General features: G+C 43.0%; 1 protein-coding gene across 4 annotated transcripts; it reads right to left on the reverse strand.

Annotated features, from left to right (window-relative positions):
* Positions 1–217: 217 nt before the first annotated feature.
* LOC308235438 (uncharacterized protein) lies at positions 218–22,229 on the reverse strand. Of its 4 annotated transcripts, none has more exons than XM_080644245.1 (5): positions 22,050–22,229; positions 19,197–19,485; positions 14,404–14,530; positions 5,871–5,944; positions 218–5,002 (listed from the first exon to the last, which is right to left on the reverse strand). In XM_080644245.1, the coding sequence occupies exons 2-5, from the start codon at positions 19,209–19,211 to the stop codon at positions 3,068–3,070; spliced, it is 2,151 nt and encodes a 716-aa protein (XP_080500371.1). In that variant the 5' UTR covers positions 19,212–19,485; positions 22,050–22,229; the 3' UTR covers positions 218–3,067. The 4 variants fall into 4 exon arrangements, with proteins under 4 accessions (XP_080500371.1, XP_080500372.1, XP_080500373.1 ...); XM_080644246.1 differs by having other exon boundaries at positions 21,873–22,215; XM_080644247.1 differs by having other exon boundaries at positions 19,197–19,343; positions 22,050–22,213.
* Between the last annotated feature and the right edge of the window lie 1,589 nt (positions 22,230–23,818).

Genomic DNA, 23,818 nt, shown 5'->3' on the forward strand with positions numbered 1-23,818 from the left:
TTTGTTTGGGGTTATGTGCGCTTCCTGGACTTGTAAGTCTATTTCTTTCACCAGGTGGGGGAAGTTTTCGGTCATTATTTCTTCCAATAGGTTTTCAGTATCTTGCTCTCTCTCTTCTTCTGGCACCCCCATCATTCTGATGGTGGTACGCTTCAAGTTGTCCCAGAGGCTCCTTACACTATCTTCATATTTTTGGATTCTTTTTTCTTTTCCGGCTGGGCGTTTTTGCTTCTTTGTATTTCAAATCTTTGACTTGATTCTTGCGATCCTCTAGTCTGCTGTTGGATCCCTGTATATTATGTTTTATATCAGTCAGTGTATGCTTAATTTCTAGTTGGTCCTTTTTCATATCCTTGAGGGTCTCGCTAAATTTATCAACCTTTTCTAGAAATTTCTTGAAAAACCTTATAACCGTAGTTTTGAACTCTATATCCAGTCATTTCCTTTCCTCCATTTCTTTCATTTGTGAACTGTTTCTTTGTCTCCACATTTTTACTGCTTCCCTGAGTTGGTAGAGTGGCTTTGTGTGCTAGGTGTCCTATAGGGCCCAGTGGCTCAGCCTCCCCAGTTACCTGAGGTGGACACTCTTGGTGCCCCCCTTTGTGGACTGTGTACACAGTCTTGTTGTAGTTAAGCCTTAATTGTTGTTGGTATCACTGGGGGGAATTGACCTCCAGGCCAATTGGCTGTGAGGATCAGCTGTGTCTATGCTGGGAGAATTTCTGTACTGGAGACACCCTTATGACACTAGACTTGCAAAAGCCTCTGTGCTCAGCTTGGATGAGGTGGAGTCTCAGGGCGGAGCAGACAGCAATGGCTTCCCGTCAGCCCTGCTCTAAGAAGCCCCTGGGTCTCAGTGTCCCGCGGTAATCCCTGCAAGCACCTCTGAGAGAAAGCTGCCCTTCAGTTTCGCCTGCTGCCAGACAGTCCAGTTTCTCTCCGTATGAGTCTGGGTTCCCAAAGTCTCGCCTGGAACTGGAGTTCAGAGCCGTGGGGAGCTTTTGTCACCCTCCCGCTTGAGAAAGCCAGCCATGTACTCAGTTGCCAGCCCTCTCCGCACATCTGTGTTCTGCAGCTCCTCTGAGTCTCAGTGTGCTTTTCTCTTTCCTTCTAGTTGTAGAATTTCCACTCAGCCAGCCTTCCTGTGGTTCTGGATGATGTCCAATTTGTCTTTTAGTTGTAGTTTTGAAATTGTTGTGCGAGGCAGCAGTTTAGGTGTTTACCTATGCCGCCATCATGGTTTCTTTCCCAAAAGTTCATATTCATGTTAAAAACTATAGGTGTCAGCATGAGAACCCGAATGGTGTGCTTCCTACTCCATGAAAATAAAGCAAAATATTCACCAAATTCTACTACATTATAAATTCCAAACAACTGAGCAGAAGCTACACAGGCTTGAGGGGCCGATGTGGGACAGGAAGAGCTTAACGTGCTGTGGTCATAGCACTGCAAAAAGAATGGCAGCCTAGAAGACAGAGTGAAAAACCAGAGAGAAATAGAAAATAGAAAATGAAAGAAATAGAATTAATTTTTCTGAGTTCAGCCAGCAGTGCAGCCTGGGAAAGGTGTCCTCTCTCCACCTGCAGAGTTCATGCTGATTCTGCATCCTGGGTACAACAATGACACTGGTTTTGCAATATTCCTCTTAATTATGGAAAACCTATTACAGAGACAGCACAGTCCTGAGTGTACTTCCATTCACCTAAACATCAAAACCACAAATGTAAATGCACTCATAAAGTTTTCATCCAAACACATTGGCACTGAAAAGTAACTTTAATGACATGATTTATAAAATAAAACTCAAGAACTATTTTAAGAGATTCTTTCAATAGTGTAATTCTCTAATGGAAAAAAATGTGCACCTTACACTGTATCCAATATTCCATGGAAAAATGTGCATAAGTGAAGTCCCCATGATTTCACTCACACATAAACCAGGAATAACACATAGAAGCATCAATTGATATGGGAGTAGAATCACATTATTTCCTTCTCAAAATACTTCAAGTGATTTCAATATAAATGAGATAACACTCTAAGTAACTGTACATATGGAAACAACAATTCTTTTGATATATTCAAGCATACAAAATATTACCTAACTACATTTAAAGTTTGGAGTACACTGTGTAAGAAACATGCTGATTAAGAGCAATACCTGAAAGGCATTTTGAGTACCTATCTAGTATGAATTCAGTGATACTTTAAAATTCATAATCAATTATATACTTGGATCAAGTGTTTACATTTTAAAGTCATGTTAAAGAATTGATTTCTTGGAATTTTGTGAACTGAATATTTTGAACAAGTCCTCCCTCCTATATCATGAATGTAGAATTTCTACCCAATTACAATCCCTAATATTGACTGAGGCTGCAGATCCAAGTATATGATTTCCCACATTCTTCAGTTTTGAGGTTTCCCTCTAGAATGAATTCCAATGTGAGGAATAATGTACGGGTATTGATTAAAGACTTTAGGACAATGTTTACATTTGTATTGTTTCTCTCCAGTATGAATTCTGATTTCAACTAAGTTTTGCATAATGAATAAGCTTTCATACATTCCTTGTATCTGCTGGGCTTCTATCCAGTAATAATAATCAGATGTTGTATAAGATATAAATTAGGATATACACTTTGACATATGCCTCATAATTGATAAGGCTTAATTTTAGCATTCTCAATGAAGATTAAACCTATTGTTAAATCTTTGGCCAAATACTTTCATTATTTCTGTTTCTCTTTAGAACGATTCTTAAAATGTTGACTACACCTGTTAAAGGCTTTCTCACATTTTCTACAGTGTAGGCTTTCCTCCACTCTAAAATCTCCGATGTTCAATAAACTTTGATCTAAGGGTAAATGCTCTAGCCCATTCCCTAATTTTGTAAGGACTCTCTTTAGTATGAAGACTCTCAGGTAAAGTAATACATGAATAGCATGGAAAAGCCTTTTTATATTTTGCACATTAATTTGGCTTCTTCCCAGTATGAATTCTGTGATATTCACTAAGTTCTCCCTGGTAAACACTTCCAACACTCCTCACATCTGTAAGACTTCTCTCAACTATGAACTCTCTTATGATAAGTAAGAGATGAAGAATGGCTAAAGGCTTTGCTACATTCTCTACATTTATAAGGCTTCTCTCCAGTATGAACTCTCTGATGTTCATTAAGGGAGGAGGAACGGCTAAAGACCTTGCCACATTCTCTACATTTATAAGGCTTCTCTCCAGTATGAACTCTCTGATGTCGATTAAGCTTTGTGGACTCACTGAACGCTTTGCCACATTCTCTACATTTATAAGGTTTCTCTCCAGTGTGAACTCTCTGATGCTTCATAAGGGATGAGGACTGGCTAAAGGCTTTGCCACATTCTCTACATTTATAAGGCTTCTCTCCAGTATGAACTCTCTGATGCTTAGTAAGGACTGAAGAGCTACCAAAGGATTTGCCACATTCTCTACATTTATAAGACTTCTCTCCGGTATGAACTGTCTGATGCTTAGTAAGGTCTGAGGACCTGCAAAAGGCTTTTCCACATTTTCCACATTTATAAGGCTTCTCTCCGGTGTGAATTCTCTGATGACAAGTTAGGTATGAGGACTCTGTAAAGGCTTTGCCACATTCTCTACATTTATAAGGCTTCTCTCCAGTATGAACTTTTTGATGTCGATTAAGCTTTGTGGACTCACTGAACGCTTTGCCACATTCTGTACATGTATAAGGCTTCTCTCCAGTATGAACTCTCTGATGCATAATAAGGTGTGAGGAGCTCCCAAAGGCTTTGCCACATTCTCTGCATTTATAAGGTTTCTCTCCAGTGTGAACTATCTGATGATAATTAAGGGATGATGTTTTACTGAATGCTTTGCCACATTCCCTACATTTATAAGGCTTCTCTCCAATGTGAACTCTCTGATGATAAGTAAGGAATGAGGAATTCCTAAAGGCTTTGCCACACTTTCCACATTTATATGGCTTCTCTCCAGTATGAACTCCCAGATGATAAATAAGGTGTGAGGACTGGCTAAAGGCTTTGCCACATTCTCTACATTTATAAGGCTTCTCTCCAGTATGAACTCTCTGATGACAATTAAGGGATGTTGCCGAAATAAATCCTTTGCCACATTCTCTACATTTATAAGGCTTCTCTCCGTTGTGAGTTCTCTGATGATAAATAAGGTTTGAGGACCATCTAAAGGCTTTGCCACATTCTCTACATTTATAAGGCTTATCTCTAGTATGAACTCTCTGATGCTTAGTGAGGATTGAAGAGCTGCTAAAGGCTTTGCCACATTCTGTGCATTTATAAGGCTTCTCTCCAGTATGAACTCTCTGATGACAATTAAGGGATGGTGCCGAAATAAATCCTTTGCCACATTCTCTACATTTATAAGGCTTCTCTCCGGTGTGAGTTCTCTGATGATAAGTAAGGTTTGAGGACCATCTAAAGGCTTTGCCACATTCTCTACATTTATAAGGCTTATCTCTAGTATGAACTCTCTGATGCTTAGTGAGGATTGAAGAGCTGCTAAAGGCTTTGCCACATTCTGTGCATTTATAAGGCTTCTCTCCAGTATAAATTCTCTGATTTACAGTGCAACCAGACAGCCAATTACATGTTTTACCAGAATCTTTACATTTATATGGTTTTTCTCCACTATGGATTTTTTTCATTTTATTTAGAAAGAATACTTGACTTAAAAGTCTACCACAAGGATTCCATTTGTAAGCCTCCTCCCCAGTATGAATATTCTCTTGTTCATTATAATTTGAAGACTGCTGAAAAGACTGGACACATTTACTTCCTTTGTGTGTCTTCTCCACAACAGGAATAACCTGAATTATACTGTGATTGGACATTTGGTCAAAGACTTTTCCACCTTTATAATGGTCCTCTGCAAGTTCACTTGTCCGATGATTAAGATATGACTCTTGCTTAAAGTTTTTCCAATGTTTAATCCATTGATAACTGCTATCTCCATTATGCGTACTCTGGTAATAATGGGAGATAGAAAGACCTGTTGTGAGATTTATAATTTCATTAAACATGTACATTCATTCCATAAGTACCATTTTGTGATATTCATTAAACCAAGATCACTGTATAAAAAAAGCTTTCCTAATTTATTGATAGATAAAAAAAATAAATACAAAACATTAATTGTCAGAGGAAGAAGAATGAATCCTTGTTTAAAATACTGCCAAATTGCCCAGCCAGCACAGCTCAGTGGTTGAGCTTTGACAGATGAACAAGATCATGGTTCCATTCCCAGTAAGGGCACATGGCCTGACTGCGGGATAAGTCCCCAGTGGGAGGCATGCAGGAGGCAGCCAATGAGTGATTCTCTCTCATCATTGATGTTTTCCTCTCCCTCTTTCTCTCTCTTACTCTCTGAAATCAATAAAAATATATTTTTAATTTAAAGGATCATAAAAGACTGCCCAATTGAGCACCTTTTAATTTTATAGATACGTTATAAATCTATACATTTTAGATATGATTGCATGAAAGTTTAATTCCATCCTACATTTTAAATAATTCAAATAAATATTACACTAGAGAATATGTGAATTCCTAGCTTTTGCAGATTTCCTTTCCGGGAATGCTAAACAATAAAAAGTTGTTTTCACTCTTCACGTATAGAAACACACTGATCTGCCAATGAAACTGACTTTAAAAGGGAAGATTTCCCAAATGCATAATACACCTGACTTCTTTAGGTAACAAAAATTTTATTATAATAAGTGTTCCAGATTAGTTCTGTTTATATTAATATCCTCCCTTCTCATCACACTCTTCCTCAAATTCCAAGGCTTTCATTAAGTGTACATTATCAAAGTGACACTTTTTACATCTCACCAATATTATTTCAGGGAATAAATCTTGTATTTCAGGCTTTGGCATAAGGACCTGGTTATCTTTAGATGACATAGCTGAAAAAAAAAAAACACACAAATTTTTAAGTTTTGACAAGGTGAGTGCACTTTGAAATTAACAGCACGTATCGACCAAATGACATTTGTGAGTACTTCAAGAGCATGAAAAGAATTCAATCAAAACTCAAGATAGGTACAATAAGGAAAACTCACATCAAAGAGGGACAAAGAGTTCCTTATATTTTCCAATGATACCTGCTCAAAACCCCTGGCACACCAAGGCAATATTAAAACACTCCCAATGCCCAGTTTATTGGCTGGAGAGAGAGAGATGAGAGAAGTGCATGTTTAATGTCCTCCGTTTTGAAGCATCTTGAACAAGTGTCTGTTGTGCGTGACACAGAGTGCGAACAGAATGGCAGTACACGATGAGTGCCCTGTAGTGGCTGCTACAAAGAAACAATGAGAAATTGTTCGAGAACCACAAAGACAGTGGTAGTAAAGATGTATATCAAGCCTGAAAAGATACCGTGGGCCTAAGAAAGAAACAGAGACCATCTCAACTGGGAAATTAAACAGACAACCGAACCAAGAATACAGATACTGGCCGAAACCGGTTTGGCTCAGTGGATAGAGCGTCGGCCTGCAGACTGAAAGGTCCCGGGTTCGATTCCGGTCAAGGGCATGTACCTTGGTTGCGGGCACATCCCCAGTGGGAGGTGTGCAGGAGGCAGCTGATAGATGTTTCTCTCTCATCGATGTTTCTAGATCTCTATCCCTCTCCCGTCCTCTCTGTGAAATATCAATAAAATATATTAAAAAAAAAAAAAAAAAAGAATACAGATACTGAAAACAGTGTTGACAGAAAGTAGAATTGGTTCCACAGATGGTTATTATTTGTTTCCTCCTAAAGAAAGTATGTTCAAAAGGCTGCTTGTTTACAATTCCGGAATCTCTACAAAATATATTAAGTCATGCATAGAAACAGAAAAAGTGTACCATCAGAAACACAAAATAAAAGTAATCAAATTGGCACCACATTAATGGAAATATATTAATTACCTGAAAAAGAATCGAACTAAATATTTTAAAGCCAAAAAGGTGGAAAAAAAAGACAACTCCATAATATCGCCAAAATATTACATAACCAAAATAAAAATACAATAAGAAAGTACTTTATAAACAACACACCAAAAGGGGAAATTGAAAAACATAATACCCTAATTAAAAAATACAGTAGAGCCCTAACGGGTTTGGCTCAGTGGATAGAGTGTCAGCCTGATAACTGAAAGGTCCCAGGGTTGATTCCGGTCAAGGGCATGTACTTTGGTTGTGGCACATCCCCAGCAGGAGGTGTGTCACGAGGCAGCTGATCAATGTTTCTCTCTTATTGATGTTTCCAACTCTCTATCCCTCTCCCTTCCTCTTTGTAAAAAAAAAAAAAATCAAGATATATTTTGTAGAAACCAAGATGGCGGCATAGGTAAACACCTAAATTGCTGCCTCACACAACAATTTCAAAACTACAATTAAAAGACAAAATGTCTATCACCCAGAACCATGGGAAAGCTGGCTGAGTGGAAGTTCTATAACTAGAAGGAAAGAGCAAACAGCATTGAGGGGTGCACAAGCGCTGAAAAGCTGAGGTACGGGGATGCGCGAATCGGGCTGGCGGTGGGTGTCTGGGTGCGCTGCTTCTTTCAACCTGAAGGGAGACAAGCTTCAGATTACTCTGAACTCCAGTTTCTGCCGAGACACTGGGGACACAAACTCTTACAGGGAGAAGCTGGACTGTCTGCCATCGGGTTGGAAAGTGAGGGTGACTTTCTTGCAGAGGTGCGCCCAGCAATCATTGTTTACTGCACTGGGGCGCGAGATGCGGGGACTTGGAAACATGGAAATGCAGAGATGGCTGACTGGCAGCTATCGCTGTTTGCCACGGCCTAGCCTAGTGACTCCCTGAGACCCCACCCCGCACAATCTACAAACCCACCCAAGTTCCACGCAGTGACTTTTGCAAATAAATGGCCTGCCCTATCACAGCTTAACCAAACAAACTGCAGCTCTGGTCAGACAGCTCCAAAACCTCCAAACCCCAAGCAAAGAGGAGAAAACTGTAGTTCTCGCTGTAGTGCCTGCTGGGTGGCCTCAGACAGTAGCTGACCTGCACCCCATTGGAGATCCAGAAGCTAGTGTACCTAGTGGTCAGTGTGAGACGACACCAGATTTCAACTACTCACATCCATAAGTGATACATTCAAGAGGCAGACTCAGTGAGCACCAAAGCCCCACTGAAGCAAGTCCTGCCTCATAAGCGTGTATCAAGCACAGCAGTTCTTCCATTATAGACACAGCGGGTCCTCACAGCCAATTGGCCTGGAGGTCAATTCCTCGCAGCGACACCAACAACAATTAAGACTTAACTACAACAAGGCTTTACACACACGCCACAAAGGGGTGCAACAAGAGTGTCCACCTTAGGTAACTGGGACGCCGACCCACTGGGCCATATAGGGCACCTAGCACACAAAGCCACCCTACCAACTCAGGGAAGCAGCGAAAATTCGGAGACAAAGAAACAGATCACAAATGAAAGAAATGGAGGAAAACAAATGACTGGATATAGAGTTCAAAACCACAGTTATAAGGTTTTTCAAGAATATCCTAAAAAAGGTCGATAAATTCAACCAGACCCTCGAGGATATGAAAAAGGACCAACTAGAAATTAAACATACACTGACTGAAATAAAAAATATTATACAGAGACCCAACAGCAGACGAGAGGAACGCAAGAATGAAGTCAAAGATTTGAAATACAAAGAAGCAAAAAACACTCAACCGGGAAAACAAAAAGAAAAAAGAATCCAAAAAGTTGAAGATAGTGTAAGGAGCCTCTGGGACAACTTCAAGCATACCAACATCAGAATTATGGGGGTGCCAGAAGAAGAGAGAGAGCAAGATACTGAAAACCTATTTGAAGAAATAATGACCGAAAACTTCCCCCACCTGGTGAAAGAAATAGACTTACAAGTCCAGGAAGCGCACAGAACCCCAAACAAAGGGAATCCAAAGAGGACCACACCAAGACACATCATAATTAAAATGCCAAGGGCAAAAGACAAAGAGAGAATATGAAAAGCAGCAAGAGAAAAACAGTTAATTACCTACAAGGGAGCACCCATACGATTGTCGGCTGATTTCTCAACAGAAACTATGCAGGCCAGAAGGGAGTGGCAAGAAATAATCAAAGTGATGAATAGCAAGAACCTACAACCAAGATTACTCTACCCAGTAAAGTTATCATTCAGAATTGAAGGTCAGATAAAGAGCTTCACAGAGAAGAAAAAGCTAAAGGAGTTCATCACCACCAAATCAGTATTATATGAAATGCTGAAAGGTATTCTTTAAGAAGAGGAAGAAGAAGAAAAAGGTAAAGATAAAAATTATGAACAACAAATACGTATCTATCAACAAGTGAATCTAAAAATCAAGTGAATAAAAAATCTGAGGAACAGAAGAAACTGGTGAATATAATAGAATCAAGGGCATAGTATGGGAGTGGATTGATAATTCTCAGGGGGAAAGGGGTGTGGGGGGTGTGGGAAGAGACTGGACAAAAATTGTACACCTATGGATGAGGACAGTGGCGGGAGGTAAGGGCAGAGGGTGGGGTGGGAACCGGGTGGAGGGTAGCTATGGGGGAAAAAGGAGAAACAATTGTAATAATCTGAACAATAAAGATTTATTAAATTAAAAAAATATATTTTTTTAAAAAAATACAGTAGAATAACAAAAGACATTTTCAACTTAGAACATCAAAGAATTTGCCAGAAAGTAGTGGCTTAGTGGTTGAGCTTCGATCTGTGAACCAGGTGGTCACACTGGTTCCATGTCAGGGCACAGGCCTGAGTTGAAGGCTTGATCCCCAATCATGCAGGAGGCAGCTGATCGATGATTCTCTGTTCATTGATATTTCTATCTCTCTCTCTCTCCCTTCGTCTCTGAAATCAATAAAGATATATTTTAAAAATAAAATAAAGAACTTGTACATATTTCATCAAAATTTAATTCATTAAACTTGTGATTAAGAAAAGCCAACAAATGTGAAAATATGAAGAGAATTTAAGGAATTCCTAAGACACTAACAAGTGGACCTGCAAGAGGACACCAAAAAGACAGGATCGTGAAAAGGATTAGATAGCTTATATAAAAAATTAATCATTTAAGATCTGTTATGGGGCGACCCGCAAGAGACAACCACCAGAGACAGAGATCAAAATTTATGAGCCTTTACTAAGCTGGCCAGCGACTACAGTTGCAGCACTTCACCGCGGTAAAGGCCGAACTGCAGTGCAGACCACAGGTGTTACAGCAAATTTATACTCAGAAACCACAAGAGGGAGTTGGGACAGTTACAATGACAACCCAAAGGTTACAAAAGCCATTTCAGCCGTTCCCAAGAAACTCAGGGCACAGGTGCACTGCCTGGGCACGCTTGGCCGGAGCGTGAACCACCTCCCTCCAAACTCCAACTGACCCATTGTTCGGTGACCTACTGCACCTCCCTCTGTCTTAAGGCATCCTGCCTCCTGGCAATGGAGTTGCTGTGCAATGTTTGCAGCCCAGAACAAGATCCTGACAATTGGAGAAAGTGACATACAAATGCAAGCAGTTCAATGAACTCTAAGTATATAAACGTATAATCTAAGTATATGTTCTCAATATAAACGTGAGAACAGATAAAAAAGAATGAAAATATAATGAATCTCAGAATCCAAAAAGCATATAAAAACATAACTTTTCATGGAAAAAACAGCTCCTCTATGATCATTAGGGGGTTTCTAAGCAAAATACTACTGGAGGCTAAAAAGGGCACGAAATAGAACACTGAAGCGATAAATGAACAAAAACCACCCAACAAAAATACTGACAAAACAGATCAACAATGGAGAGGAAAAAACTTTTCCAGTTCCAAAACTTGCTCATTATTAGACCTGCCCTATAAATAATCCTTAAGAAATATACTCCTTGCCCTGACTGGTTTGGCTCAGTGGATAGAGCGTCGGCCTTTGGACTGGGGGGTCCCAGGTTCAATTCCGGTCAAGGGCATGTACCTTGGTTGCGGGCACATTCCCAGTGGGGGGTGTGCAGGAGGCAGCTGATCGATGTTTCTCTCTCATTGATGTTTCTAACTCTCTATCCCTCTCCCCTCCTCTCTGTAAAAAATCAATAAAATATATTTAAAAATATATATATACTCCTGGAGGTAATTTAAAAATTCTACAAAACACTAATAGATGAAAATATTAAAATTCCTTGTACAAGCAAAAATAAAAAATAAAATCTTAAATCTCTGCTATGACACAAAGCAAAAGATAATGTGATACCAACTTATGTGGGTACATGGGTAGAAATGGAAATCAGCAGAAATTTGTATGCAATTGACACTATGAGTTTAAGGTACGTTGTTATAACCTTAAAGATATTTTAAGTAGTTCCCATGGTCACAATCAAAATAGAAAATAAATAAAATTATCTCTGCTAACAGGTGACAGAATTCTGTATTGTACATCACAGACTCCAAATTTATATAAATAGATATACATAATTAATTTCTTAAAACATGATATATAAAACCACCCAATGAAGTTAGCAGTGTTACTGTAAGGTAACAGAAATTAATACAAAATAACAAATTAAGTATGTGTTTACATGAATAACAGCATAACTGAACTACACATGCAATGATTTTAAACTGCAATGCTAACAGTATAAGCTGTCACAGGTACCCAAGGTTGACATAAACATTCAACGCCGTCACGATCCACGTCCCAATGACACTTTTCACAAAATTAGCAATCCTCATCCTAAAATTGATATGAAACGACACGGGAAACTAGGGAACCAAAACAAACTTGGGAGAGGCAATATAAGCTTAAAGGCATCATGCTTCCTGATTTAAAAAAATATTTTAAAACTGGTGTTATCCAAAAGTATAATCTAGCCCTAACAGTGGACAGTTTGGCTCAGTGCACAGAGCATCGGCCTGCAGACAGGAGGGTCCCGGGTTCGATTCCAGTTAAGGGCATGTACCTTGGTTGCGGGCACATCCCCAGTGGGGGGTGTGCAGGAGGCAGCTGATGGATGTTTCTCTCTCATCGATGTTTCTAGCTCTCTATCCCTCTCCCTTCCTCTCTGTGAAAAATCAATAAAATACATTTTAAAAAAAAGTATAATCCACACATTAAGACAGAGGTAAATAAAGGAGCACGGGAGGCCCTGGCCAGTGTGGCTCAGGGTTAGAGCATCATCCTGTGCACCTCAGGGTGGTGGGTTGAATGCCCGTTAAAGGACACATACCTAGGTTGCAAATTCCCACCACACCTGGTTGAAGTGGGAACCGGTCAATGTGACTCTCTCACATCGATGTTTCCATCTCTCTCCCGGTCCTTGCTCCCACCCTTCCACTCTCTCTGAAAAGCAATGGACAAAATGTTCTCATGTGAGGATCAACAACACCTACAAAAAAGCACTGTAGAATAAAAAGCCTACTTACAACTTCTCACGCATGGGGTAAAATAATCTTCCACAACGGTGCTTATATCACTAAAGAAGTAAGGGACATATTCACATATACGAATAGTGTTGAGAGACTTAGATGTCTACATGTAAAAAGAATGAGGGGAGTTGGAAACATAAAGCTAATAATAACTCAATCGATTAAAATAAAAGTTATAGAAAAGTGGGTTTTTTTTAAATACATTTTTATTGATTTCAGAGAGCAAGGGAGAGGGAGAGAGAGATAGAAACTTTAAGAGAGAGTCATTGAGCCCTAGCTGGTTTGGATCAATGGATAGAACAATAGTGGGCTGTCTGAAGGGTCCCGGGTTCTATTCCAGCCAAGGGCACATGCCTGGGTTGCGGGCTCAGTCCCCAGTGGGGGGCGTGCAGGAGGCAGCCAGTGAACGAGCCTGCATCCTGGTTATGTGCCCTTGATTGGAATTGAACCCGGGACCCTTCAGTCCACAGGCCGACACTCTATCCACTAAGCCAATCTGCCTAAGGCATATAGAAAAGTTTTTATGACATTTGATTTTATATTGTAGCACTGAATGGAAAGGTAAACAAAATAAAATAGTCAAAAGGCATCACACACCATATAAAAATAACTTCACATTAAAGCAAATTGTCAGTGCATTAAAAATACAAGCTGTGAAATGTGAAAAAAATTTCTACAAAGCATATTACCTGATAAGTAGTTAATATTCAGAATATACAAACACCTTTTAAAAATCAACATGAAAAAGGAAGTAACACAACTTTAAAAATGTCCAAAGCTATATGGTTAACTAATGTACAAGATAGAAGACAAGAACACACAATAGGTAAAGACAGATTCTTCATCAAGTAGGGACACAAAACAGAACAGATACATGCAAAGATAATAAAGGTCCCGTTCATAGGCCATGAACCAAAATGAACTCAGCATGGATTAACAACTAAAATATAAGACCTGAAACCATGAAAACATTGAAAGAAAGCATTGTCAATGAACTTCACCATCACGCTTAAAAATACTGGTTTGCATATATCTTCCTAGGCATAACAAAGAAGTTAAAAAATAAAGAAATGAGACTACAAAAGAATAAGTTTGACATACCAAAAGAAACCACAAAATAACAAAATCAACGACAGCCCAGCAATATTACATCCTCAAAAAATAAAGATCCAAAATATGTGAGGAACTCACACAACTGAATACCAATAAGACAAAATTGGCAGAGGACCTGAATAGACATTTCCCAAACAGGACATAAAGATGCGCAATAGACATATTAAATGATGTTCAACTCATTCATCACCAGAGACATGCAATGGACACCTACGTGAAATACCACCAAACACCTAATAGGATGCCAATCATCCATACAAAAAAAAAAAAAAAGTATTATCAATGAAGTGGAGATATGACAACATTCATACACTGTCAGCCAGATTATAAACACACTAGAGGCCCGGTGCACAAAATTCGTGAACTGGGGGGGTATCCCTCAGCCCAGTCTGCACCCTATCCAATCTGGGACCCCTCAGGGGATGTCTGACTGCCGGTTTAGGCCCGATCCCGGTAAGACATCCCCCTCACAATATGGGCCTGCTGGCTCCCAAACGCTCATCTGCCTGCCTGCCTGATTGCCCCTAACCGTTTCTGCCTGCCAGCCTGATCAGTGCCTAAGTGCTCCCCTGCAGGACAGATCACCCCCAACTTCCCGCCCCTGCTGGCCCAGTCGCCCCTACCTGCCCTCCCCTGCTGGCCTGGTCACCCTCAAATGCCCTCCCCTGCAGGCCTGGTAACACCCAAATGCGCTCCCATCATGGCCAAGTCACTCCCAACTGCCCTCCCCTGCTGACCCAGTCATCCCTAACTGCCCTCCGCTGCCAGCCTTAGAGATGTTAAAATAATAAAGGAAACCAAACCCTGCGGGTGGAGGAGGAAATCAGGAAGGAGTCATCCTCACCCAGGGAGGCCAGGTTGCTGTAGTTCTCCGACATCACATCTACATACAATTTCCGCTGACCTGGGTTCAGGCATTTCCACTCCTCCTGAGAGAAATCTATGGCCACATCCCTGAAGGTCAACAGTTCCTGAAAGAAAAGACACATTTACCAAGAGGTCACCAGAAGAGTTCATAGTGTCACCCAACATGAAAACAGTGTCAGGAGAAGAGATTTGGACCTAGGGGAGTAGCCTGAATTATTCAATAGATCACTTTGCCCCAATAACATTCTCTGATGGGTTTTCTAACACTGACACATGAGGATAACACATGCCCACACACCCACGGTACAGAGTATGTTTCAGGAAAATAAACTTTAAATTTAAGGCATGCTAGCATGGGACCTGAAGGGTCCCAGGTTCGATTCCGGTCAAGGGCACATGCCTGGGTTGCGGGCTACATCGTTCTGGGGCATGCAGGAGGCAGCTGATCAATGACTCTCATCATTGATGTTTCTATCTCTCTCTCTCTCCCCCTTTCCCTTCCTCTCTGAAAGCAATAAAAAATTTTTTTTATATTTCACTGATTTTTTACAGAGAGGAAGGGAGAGGGATAGAGAGCTAGAAACATCAATGAGAGAGAAACATGGATCAGCTGCCTCCTGCACGCCTCCTACTTGGGATGTGCCCACAACCAAGGTACATACCCTTGACCAGAATTGAACCTGGGACCCTTCAGCCCACAGGGCAACGCTCTATCCACTGAGCCAAACCAGTTATGGCAATAAAAATACATTTAAAAAAAATTAAATCATGTACACAGGCAACTGGATTTCTGAGTGCTATATTTGCATCACTCAGGGTTAGCGGTGTATATTTCTCAGCGGGAAATACCATGCTGGTTGGAAGTATATGGACTTCTTCTCAAGTGTAAAACAGACCACAAGCAAATGAACTTCTGTAAAAATGCTGATTGTGATCCAGGTTCTGAGATGGGGCCTGTGTTTCCACATGGGTTACAAGCTCACTTTTACTTGTGATGTCAATGTTTCCGATCCATGTGCCATACTTCTGAGTACAGAGAAAGTGAAAACAGAGAAAAAAAATTCATACGGAACTTTGAACTAACAGAGTTTGTTAATGGAATTCAGTTCTCATGGAATAGGATATATAGGAACCACAATCCTAGTGGGGAAGTTACTATGAGTAATCTTATTATTTTTTTTTAAATATATTTTATTGATATTTTACAGAGAGAGGAAGGGAGAGGGATAGAGAGTTAGAAACATCGATGAGAGAGAAACATCGATCAGCTGCCTCCTGCACACCTCCCACTGGGGATGTGCCCGCAACCAAGGTACATGCCCTTGACCGGAATCGAACCCGGGACCCTTCAGTCCGCAGGCCGACGCTCTATCCACTGAGCCAAACCGGTTTCGGCTATGAGTAATCTTAGAACAGGATTATTCTGCCTGGGCCAGCTGGTGTGGCTCAGTGTTGCCTGCTAACCCACGCACCAAAAGGTCACTGGTTTGATTCCCGATCTGCACGTAAGACCAGTATGCAGGCTCAATCCCCAGTGTGGGGTGTATAGAAGGCAGCTGATCAATGATTCCCTCTCATCATTGATGTTTCTATCTCTTTCTACCTCTCTTCCTCTCTAAAATCCATAAAAATGTACTTGGGGGGGGGGGAGAAAAAATAGCTGAAATAAGGTTAACAGTTTAGGCTCAGAGACACACATTTTATAACTATGAAATCAAGATGGTTTAGTGATTTTGTAAATCTCATGAATTTATTTGTGTAAGATCCACTTTGTGTTTTATGAACATAATAAGGAGAGAAACATAAGGATATAAAACAAGTTAAATCTTCTGTTATTGCAACCTGTTTCAATAAAATGAGGAATGATGAAATGACAGACAATATATACACAGACAAGACAGACGCTGAGCTCGGTGAAGACTGCAGCAAGTTTATTAATTGCGTAATGCCTTTTATACACAAAACACTGAATAGGAGGTCTGTCAAGAGGAATGTATTTTTTGTTCCTTTTAATCTCTAAGGGAGAGACAGAGCAGAAGGACAAATTCTCAGTACAGCAAATCTCAGTAAATAGTTACAGACTTCTTGGTAAGCTATGAAAGGTTGCTCTCATTCTACTGATAACCGCCGTCCAAACAAGCCTGGGAAAACTGTGTGGGTAGGGGACCCATACCTTTAAAGAATAGCTTTAAAGGTCATTCCCTTGTGGCCAAACCCACCCTTCCTGTTTGCAGGCAAAGGGGGAGCACATCTGTTTGCAGAATGTGCTTCTTTGGCACGTACACAGTTGGGAATGTTTCCAAGTTAAGCTGTTTGCAGCTTTTCCTCAGCTGATCTCTTCATTCTGTTTCCGTTTTGTGGTTGTAAATCCTCATCTGGGGAGATTTTTTCCCATGGATTTTTGGGGAGGGTAAGGCAGGAAAGGGAAAGGAGGGAGAGGGATCGAGACAGAAAGAGACATCAATGTGAAAGAGAGACAGACACACATGGATTGGCTGCCTACCACAGGTACCCAGAACCTACTTGCCCTGGACCAGGAATCAAACCCTCCACCACTGATCTACACCAGCTTGGTAAACTAATTTTTCTTACTAGTACATTTCTTTCACAATTTTTATGCATCATTAGTGGAGAACTATGTTGTATAAATTTAATGAAACTGAATATACATTAATACCGTTCTTGGAAACTTTCTAGAAAATACAAAGAAGTGATGGTCTTTGCACAACTTTATTAAATCTCTATTACACCCTTATTACTGAGAAAGGGAGACTATGAACTCTATAGTGCGGGGATCGCCTGTGCCACGTGAACATCAGGTGGACTGAACAATGGGCATCAGGGGACTGAGGCACACGGAAGGTCAGGTCATCCCTGCTGCGACTTTCCTGGCAAAAATACATCAATAAAGAAATAATTTTGCGGAAATTATCACAAATAAACTTTAATTTTTGCACGTGCCAATCCATGTGTACCTCTCATGTTCTGTAAGCTAATAATAGTACATTTATCTACCAAGTATTTCGTACTAACCCAGTGAGCAAGTCTCTTCTATTTGCCCTTCTTTTCAGAATTTTCTGAGTTATTCTGAGAATCTTCTTACCCCTGATCTAGAGCTGATGCTGCAGCCACTTGAACCCAAGACCCACATTTGCCTTCTTCAGTGATAAGTGAGCCTCTGACCCATCCCAGTAGGGATGTTAGACATGGCTGCCTTCCAAGCTTTATCTGTCATGAAAGAAATGTTCTGATTATTTGAAAGTCACTAAATAAAGGTGGGAATGCTTCCTGCTTTCAAAATGAATACAGACAAGGCTCTGGGACAGAGGAGGAAATTATAGCCCAGCCCAGGTGGGGCTGAGAGGTAGAGGGTTGACTTGAGAACCAGGAGGTTAGGGTTGGATTCCTGGTCAGGGCACCTTCCAGGTTTCAGACTTGATACCCAGTGCAGGGTGGGGTACAAGAGGCAGATGATCAATGATTCTCCATCCTGACTGATATTTCTGTCTCTATCTCCCTCTCCTTTCCATTCTGAAATCAATAAAGATATATTTTTAAAAAGAGAGGTTAAAAAAAAGAAGAAAAACACACACACAAAAAGAGAGAAATATAGAAACTGCTGACATTGACTATCCTATATAAAACCCTAATAGGCAAATCGACCAACCTGGGGAACAACCAGTTGCTATGACACGCACTGACAACCAGGGGGCAGATGCTCAACACAGGAGCATATGTCCCGAGTGTCCTGACTTGAGCATCTGCCCCCTGAGAGGGAGGCGACTGGTGGCTGTGGTGACAGGGGGTGGGAACGGCCAGCAGGTGGCGCCAGGCCACCAGCCAAGGTGGGTGCTAGCAGGGACTCGCCAATTGCCCTATCAGTCACCCCACAGATCGGCCCTGATTGCTGGCCAGGCCTAGGAACCCAACCCATATATTGGGAACAGTCTCTTAAGATTTAAAAATTAAAAACGGGAAAGGCTACTCTGACACTGAAAACAACAGGATGATGCAGCATTGACATGCCAGGACTCTAGCTTATGGATTTTGTGGTCAACCCTGATTTTCATAACTTAAAACTGTGTGACAAAGCCAATTATGTAACGTCTCTCTGCTTCAGGTTTTCGACCCATAAGATGAGGAACATGGCCCTGACCGGTTTGGCTCAGTGGATAGAGCATTGGCCTGCGGACTAAAGGTCCCAGGTTTGATTCCAGTCGGGGGCATGTGCCTTGGTTGTGGGCACATACCCAGTAGAGTGAGCGGGGGCGGCTGATCGATGTTTTCCATCGATGTTTCTAGCTCTCTATCCCTCTCCCTTCCTCTGTGAAAAAAACCAATAAAACATATTATAAAAAAAATAAAGATGAGGAAAATGGTACTACTGCCTCAGAAGGATCATGTTATGTACTACTTTTTATAATCAGGGCAAAAAAATGTAGCTGCCCATATAACAGCAAGATGCCTTTCATCTGTACGAAAAGTACGGTCACCGGGGCATGCAGCATCCCAGATTGTAAGAGGGTTGTCCAACTGCCAATTGTTGGACATCCCCCAAGGGGTCCCAGAGTGCACGAGGGCGCAGGACAGGCTGAAGGACCCTTTACCCCTTGCATGATTTTCGTGCACCAGGCCGCTAGTGATGAATAAAGTAATGAAATAAGGAAAGAAAAAAAACCTGCAAAGGCAAGAACATCAGAAATAGAGAAATGAATCACCAGATGTTAGAGAAAAGCAAACATAATCTCTGACCCAGGACACATCTTTTACCTGAGAAGCAGCCATGTGGTCCTGGTCCTGATCAGGGTCTGGTTTGTTTCCTCAGGTGACAGTATGTTGAGGAGTCACAGAATGTGCCTTCAAAGAAGTTAGTACAGACTCTTAATCAGCTCATCTCACACTCACAGTCAGAAGGACCTGGAAATGCAGAAAAGGCCACTCCTTCTGACCACTGTCAAAGGAGAGAGTCAGGAACAAGGAGCTCCTACATGGAGACCACACGGTGAGGAGTTTTAGTCCATCTTCATGAGTCTCTACTCCCAAAGACATCCACAAACTCCTACAGAAATGAAAACATGAGCTGCTGTCCTGACCCCCCAAACCAAACAGAGCACCCCCTTACCTCCCCTGGACAAACCCTGCTCCCCACTCTCACAAAGGCATCCTGCAAACCTCCTGCTAATCCCTGTCCTCACCTTCCAATCACCCAGAGCCCCTCAGTAACCAATGATGCCCCACCCAGAGCAGCTGTCCACCTCCATGGGGGAAAGCGCCCCTGAGGGCATTTCCTAAAGCTCCTCAGGGGATCTGAGAAGACTCAGAGGATTTACCTCAGGATGTTTTTAAATAATAAATTAAATGTCAGACATTGAAAAATAAACCCATCGAAGAAACACGCACACACAGAAAACACCAGAGCAACGAAGATGAGGCTTTTAATATTCCTTGAAAAAGCATCACATGGTGACAGACACAGGTCACCTAGTCTTTGCCATCCCAGGAAATGACAAGGGACCCATAACCAAGAGACAAGTCTCTCCCCTCTGAGTGAATAAGGTTTGAATCGGAAGCAAATTATTATAAAACTAGATGCCCAGTGTCCCTCAGCCCAGCCTGAACCCTCTCCAATCTGAGACCCCGCTTTAGGCCCGAACCCAGGCAGTCGGACATCCCTCTCACAATCCGGGACTGCTGGCTCCCAGCTCTCCTGCCTGCCTGCCGGACTGCCTGCCTGCCTAGTTGATTGCCCCTAACCGCTTCTGCCTGCCAGCCTGATCACCCCCTAACCACTCCCCTGCCAGTCTGATTGACGCCTAATTGCTCCCCTACCAGCCCGATCGCCTAAAAATGACCTCCTCTGCCAGCCCAGTCGCCCCTAACTGCCCTCCACAGCAGGCTAGGTCGCCCCCAACTGTGCTCCCCTGCTGGCCTAGTCGCCCCTAACTGCCCTTCCCTGGCAGCCTGGTCGCCCCTAAGTGCCCTCCCCTGCAGACCTGGTCATGCCCAACTGCCCTCCCCTGCCGGCCATCTTGTGATGACATGGCCATGGCCATCTTGTCACCACATGGGGGTGGCCCTCTTGTGAGGGTATGACAGTCAATTTGCATATTACCTCTTTATGATATAGGACTCCCAAGCTCTATAAACTGGAGATTTGTCATTCTCATTCAAATCTGCATAACTAAAACAATTCAGTTGTTAAATATATAGGCACACCTAGGTGGCATGACTCAGTGGTGGAGCTTGGACCTATGAACCAGGAGATCATAATTAGATTCCTAGTCAGGACATAGAGCCAGGTTGCATGTTATATCCCCAAGTTAGGGGCATCCATGTAGGAGGCAGCTGATCAATGATTATCTCTAGTCATTGATTTTTTTATCTCTCACTCCCTGTCCTTGCCTCTAGAGAATCAATAAAAGTATATTTAAAAAAAAATACACACACACACATACACACTTCTCCATAAACCGATACAAAACTAAATCATCCACATCCCATTAGCTCACCCCTCATCCAGACCAGGGTTCCCCTCCTCCCACTGCTGTGTATTTCTGTCTATAGATCTGTCTCTGTCTCCCTGTTCCCTTTCTCTCCACTGTGGTCCTTTCCTGTGTCCCCCTCTCCCCTCCCTGCTCTTTCTCCCCTTATCTCTGTCTGTCCCTACACCTGGACCATGAACCTCCTGAAACCCATTTCCCTTCAGGTGCTCTTTCTCCTGGTCTCTGATTGCTCCCATCTCCACACACATCCGCGTCTTTCCCTCCCCACGCCCGCGGCCCCTCTGCTGCCTGTTACAGTCTGTCCTGCTCCCCACAGCTGGCTGACTCCGTGCTGCTTCCCCCTCTGAACCCTCATCCCTGAGCCCCCCTTTCTGTCCCTGCACTCGCTCCCCCAACTCTTCTCTGAACCAGTGTCTCTGTCTGAAGTGCCTCCTCCTGTGTGGCCCCCACTTCTGCTCACCAGGACCCTCTCCCTCTCAGCTCCCCCTCCTCTCTCTGGGCTCCCCCTCCTCCCTATTTCCCCACTTCCTTCCTCCTCAGGCTCCTTTCCCAAGTTACCCCCTCACTCCTACCGTCACCGTCCAGTCCCTCCCACACCCCCTATGGGCCCCTCTCTGTGGACCCCTCACTGCCCTTTCTCCCTCCCACGTGTCTGTCTCTCTCACTCCCTCTCCAGACCCCCCAGCCCGGTTCCCCGCCCCCCGCAGTCACCGCTCCCACAAAGCCCCTCCCTGCGGGCAGGTCACCTCTTCTGGGGACACCGCGTACTTCCCCCTGAGCCCCACCCCATGGAAGCTGTGCTCCCCTGGCATTCAGACCCCTTATTAAATGGGGGTGGGCCTAGGAAGGCGGGGTGCAGACCCCCAGGCCGGGAGCCATCCGGGCTCTTTGGGCGGAAAGCGCCGGGCGGGGGGAGGGGCGCAAAGGGCGGGAACCCCCTGACCCAGACTCTCAGCCCCGCGGGGAGGACCGGCGGCCCCGGGAATGGTTTTCAGCAGGAAAACCGCGCGGCAGGCGGTGGCCCACAGCCAAAGGCGGACAGACCGCGGGCCGGGGCCTCAGTTTCCTCCCAAAGGAACACGGCGCCTCCACTGCGCAGCCTCCCGGGACGCGGACTCACCGCTGTGAGGGGCTCCGGGGCGGGGACCTCAACAAGGACTTCAGCGCCTGCAGCGCCCCTCAGCCTTCCCTGCTGGGAGGAGGACGGAGAGCAGCAGCTTTAAAGCACAAACACCCTCCTCAGTGGGAACCAACACCTTCCCCTCCACAGCCGCTTCCGGGTCTGCAAGGAACTGCGCATGCTCCTCCCTGCGGGATGGGCGGGGCCAGAGCCTGAGCTGAGTGAATCCGCGATGGGGGAGGGGCCGAGCTGCAGGGACGGAGGGAGGGAGGGCGGGGCAGGAGCAAGGGGGCAGCCCTGGTTCCCTCACCTCCTCCCACAGGGACAGCCCTTCCTGGTGGAGTTCCCACGTCATTGTTGGGGTTTTGGCTGGTGATGCGGCTGTGAAAGGATTCACAAGGGAGAGAAGAGACAGGAGCAGAGAGAGGGCATTTATTTTACTTCTTTAAAGGGATGAAAGGGCCAGGTGCCCTTTGATGGCACAAGGCTCCCCAGGTAGAGGGGGCTGTTCTTTTATTAGGGTGCTAGCGAGTAAATGGCAGCTGTGGCAAAGCATAAAGAGGGGAGGAGGAATCTGGAATTCACACAGAAGTTTCCAGATCCCAGAAGCTGTGCTTAGAGCTACTGGCTGGCCTGCCCTTCAGCTGCAGATGTCCCAGGGAGGAGTCTTTCCCAGGATCTTCACAGGCCGGTAACACAGTCTCACAGTGAAGTTACAGAGAACTCAAAAGGGCAGATTGGGCTTGAAACCAGAAACTTCCTGCCTCCGATTTGCCTGGATCCTTAACTCCTCAGTGAGTAGGGGGGAGGGGAAGGGCAGCCTGCTCTCTCAGCCCCTCCCAGTTCCCCAACCGGAATGGAGAGGCAGCTTGAGTTAGGGAAGCAGGAGTGTGGGGGTGTCAGAGACAGACCCATTGGGAAACACATTTTAATTTACATACTTTCCAAGGGATAAAAATTTTCTAGTTGGAAGTTGTGGTCTTTGAAGTCTTTGTGTTCTGGAAAGGCATTTTTAATTGAATATTTTGACTTTAATAGTCCCTATAACCTAGTTAATGAAACATTGATATTAATGCAGAATGTCTCCTGTTAGTTTTCCTTATATTTGGGAAACAATACAATTTTAAAATATAGAATATTTAAAAGCGTTATAAGAATAATAACTATTATCAGTATACTTAGTCCCATCACCATTTTTTAATTTTGATTATTTTCCAGTATTTTCATGAATATATATATTCATTCAAGTTTTATAAATCTTTATTTACTTTAAAGATATAACCTGTTTAGAAACCTGTAATTTAGAGTAAGTCAAACCAGAGGATTATGTTTAACCTATATAAATATTTAATTGCTTTAGGCCAATAAATTATCACACCTTAGTATTGCCACCCAATGCCAAAAAATATACCACATATAATCAACAGATAAACACATAGAGACAATCTATTCTACAAAGACAGTATAAGACTTGTACACTGAAAATTACACAACAATGCTAAAGAAAGGAGATACAAATAAACTGAAAGACATTTCTTAATATATCAAGTGTTCTACAAAATAAATAGATTACCTAGTCAAGGCAATTTTTTAAAAAATATATTTTATTGATTTTTACAGAGAGGAAGAGAGAGGGACAGAGAGTTAGAAACATCGATGAGAGAGAAACATCAATCAGCTGCCTCCTGCACACCCCCCACTGGGGATGTGCCTGCAACCAAGGTACATGCCCTTGACCAGAATCGAACCTGGGACCCTTGAGTCCTCAG

Source organism: Plecotus auritus (assembly GCF_963455305.1).
Source record: "Plecotus auritus genome assembly, chromosome: 10".
In the NCBI taxonomy this organism is placed as follows: domain Eukaryota; kingdom Metazoa; phylum Chordata; class Mammalia; order Chiroptera; family Vespertilionidae; genus Plecotus; species Plecotus auritus.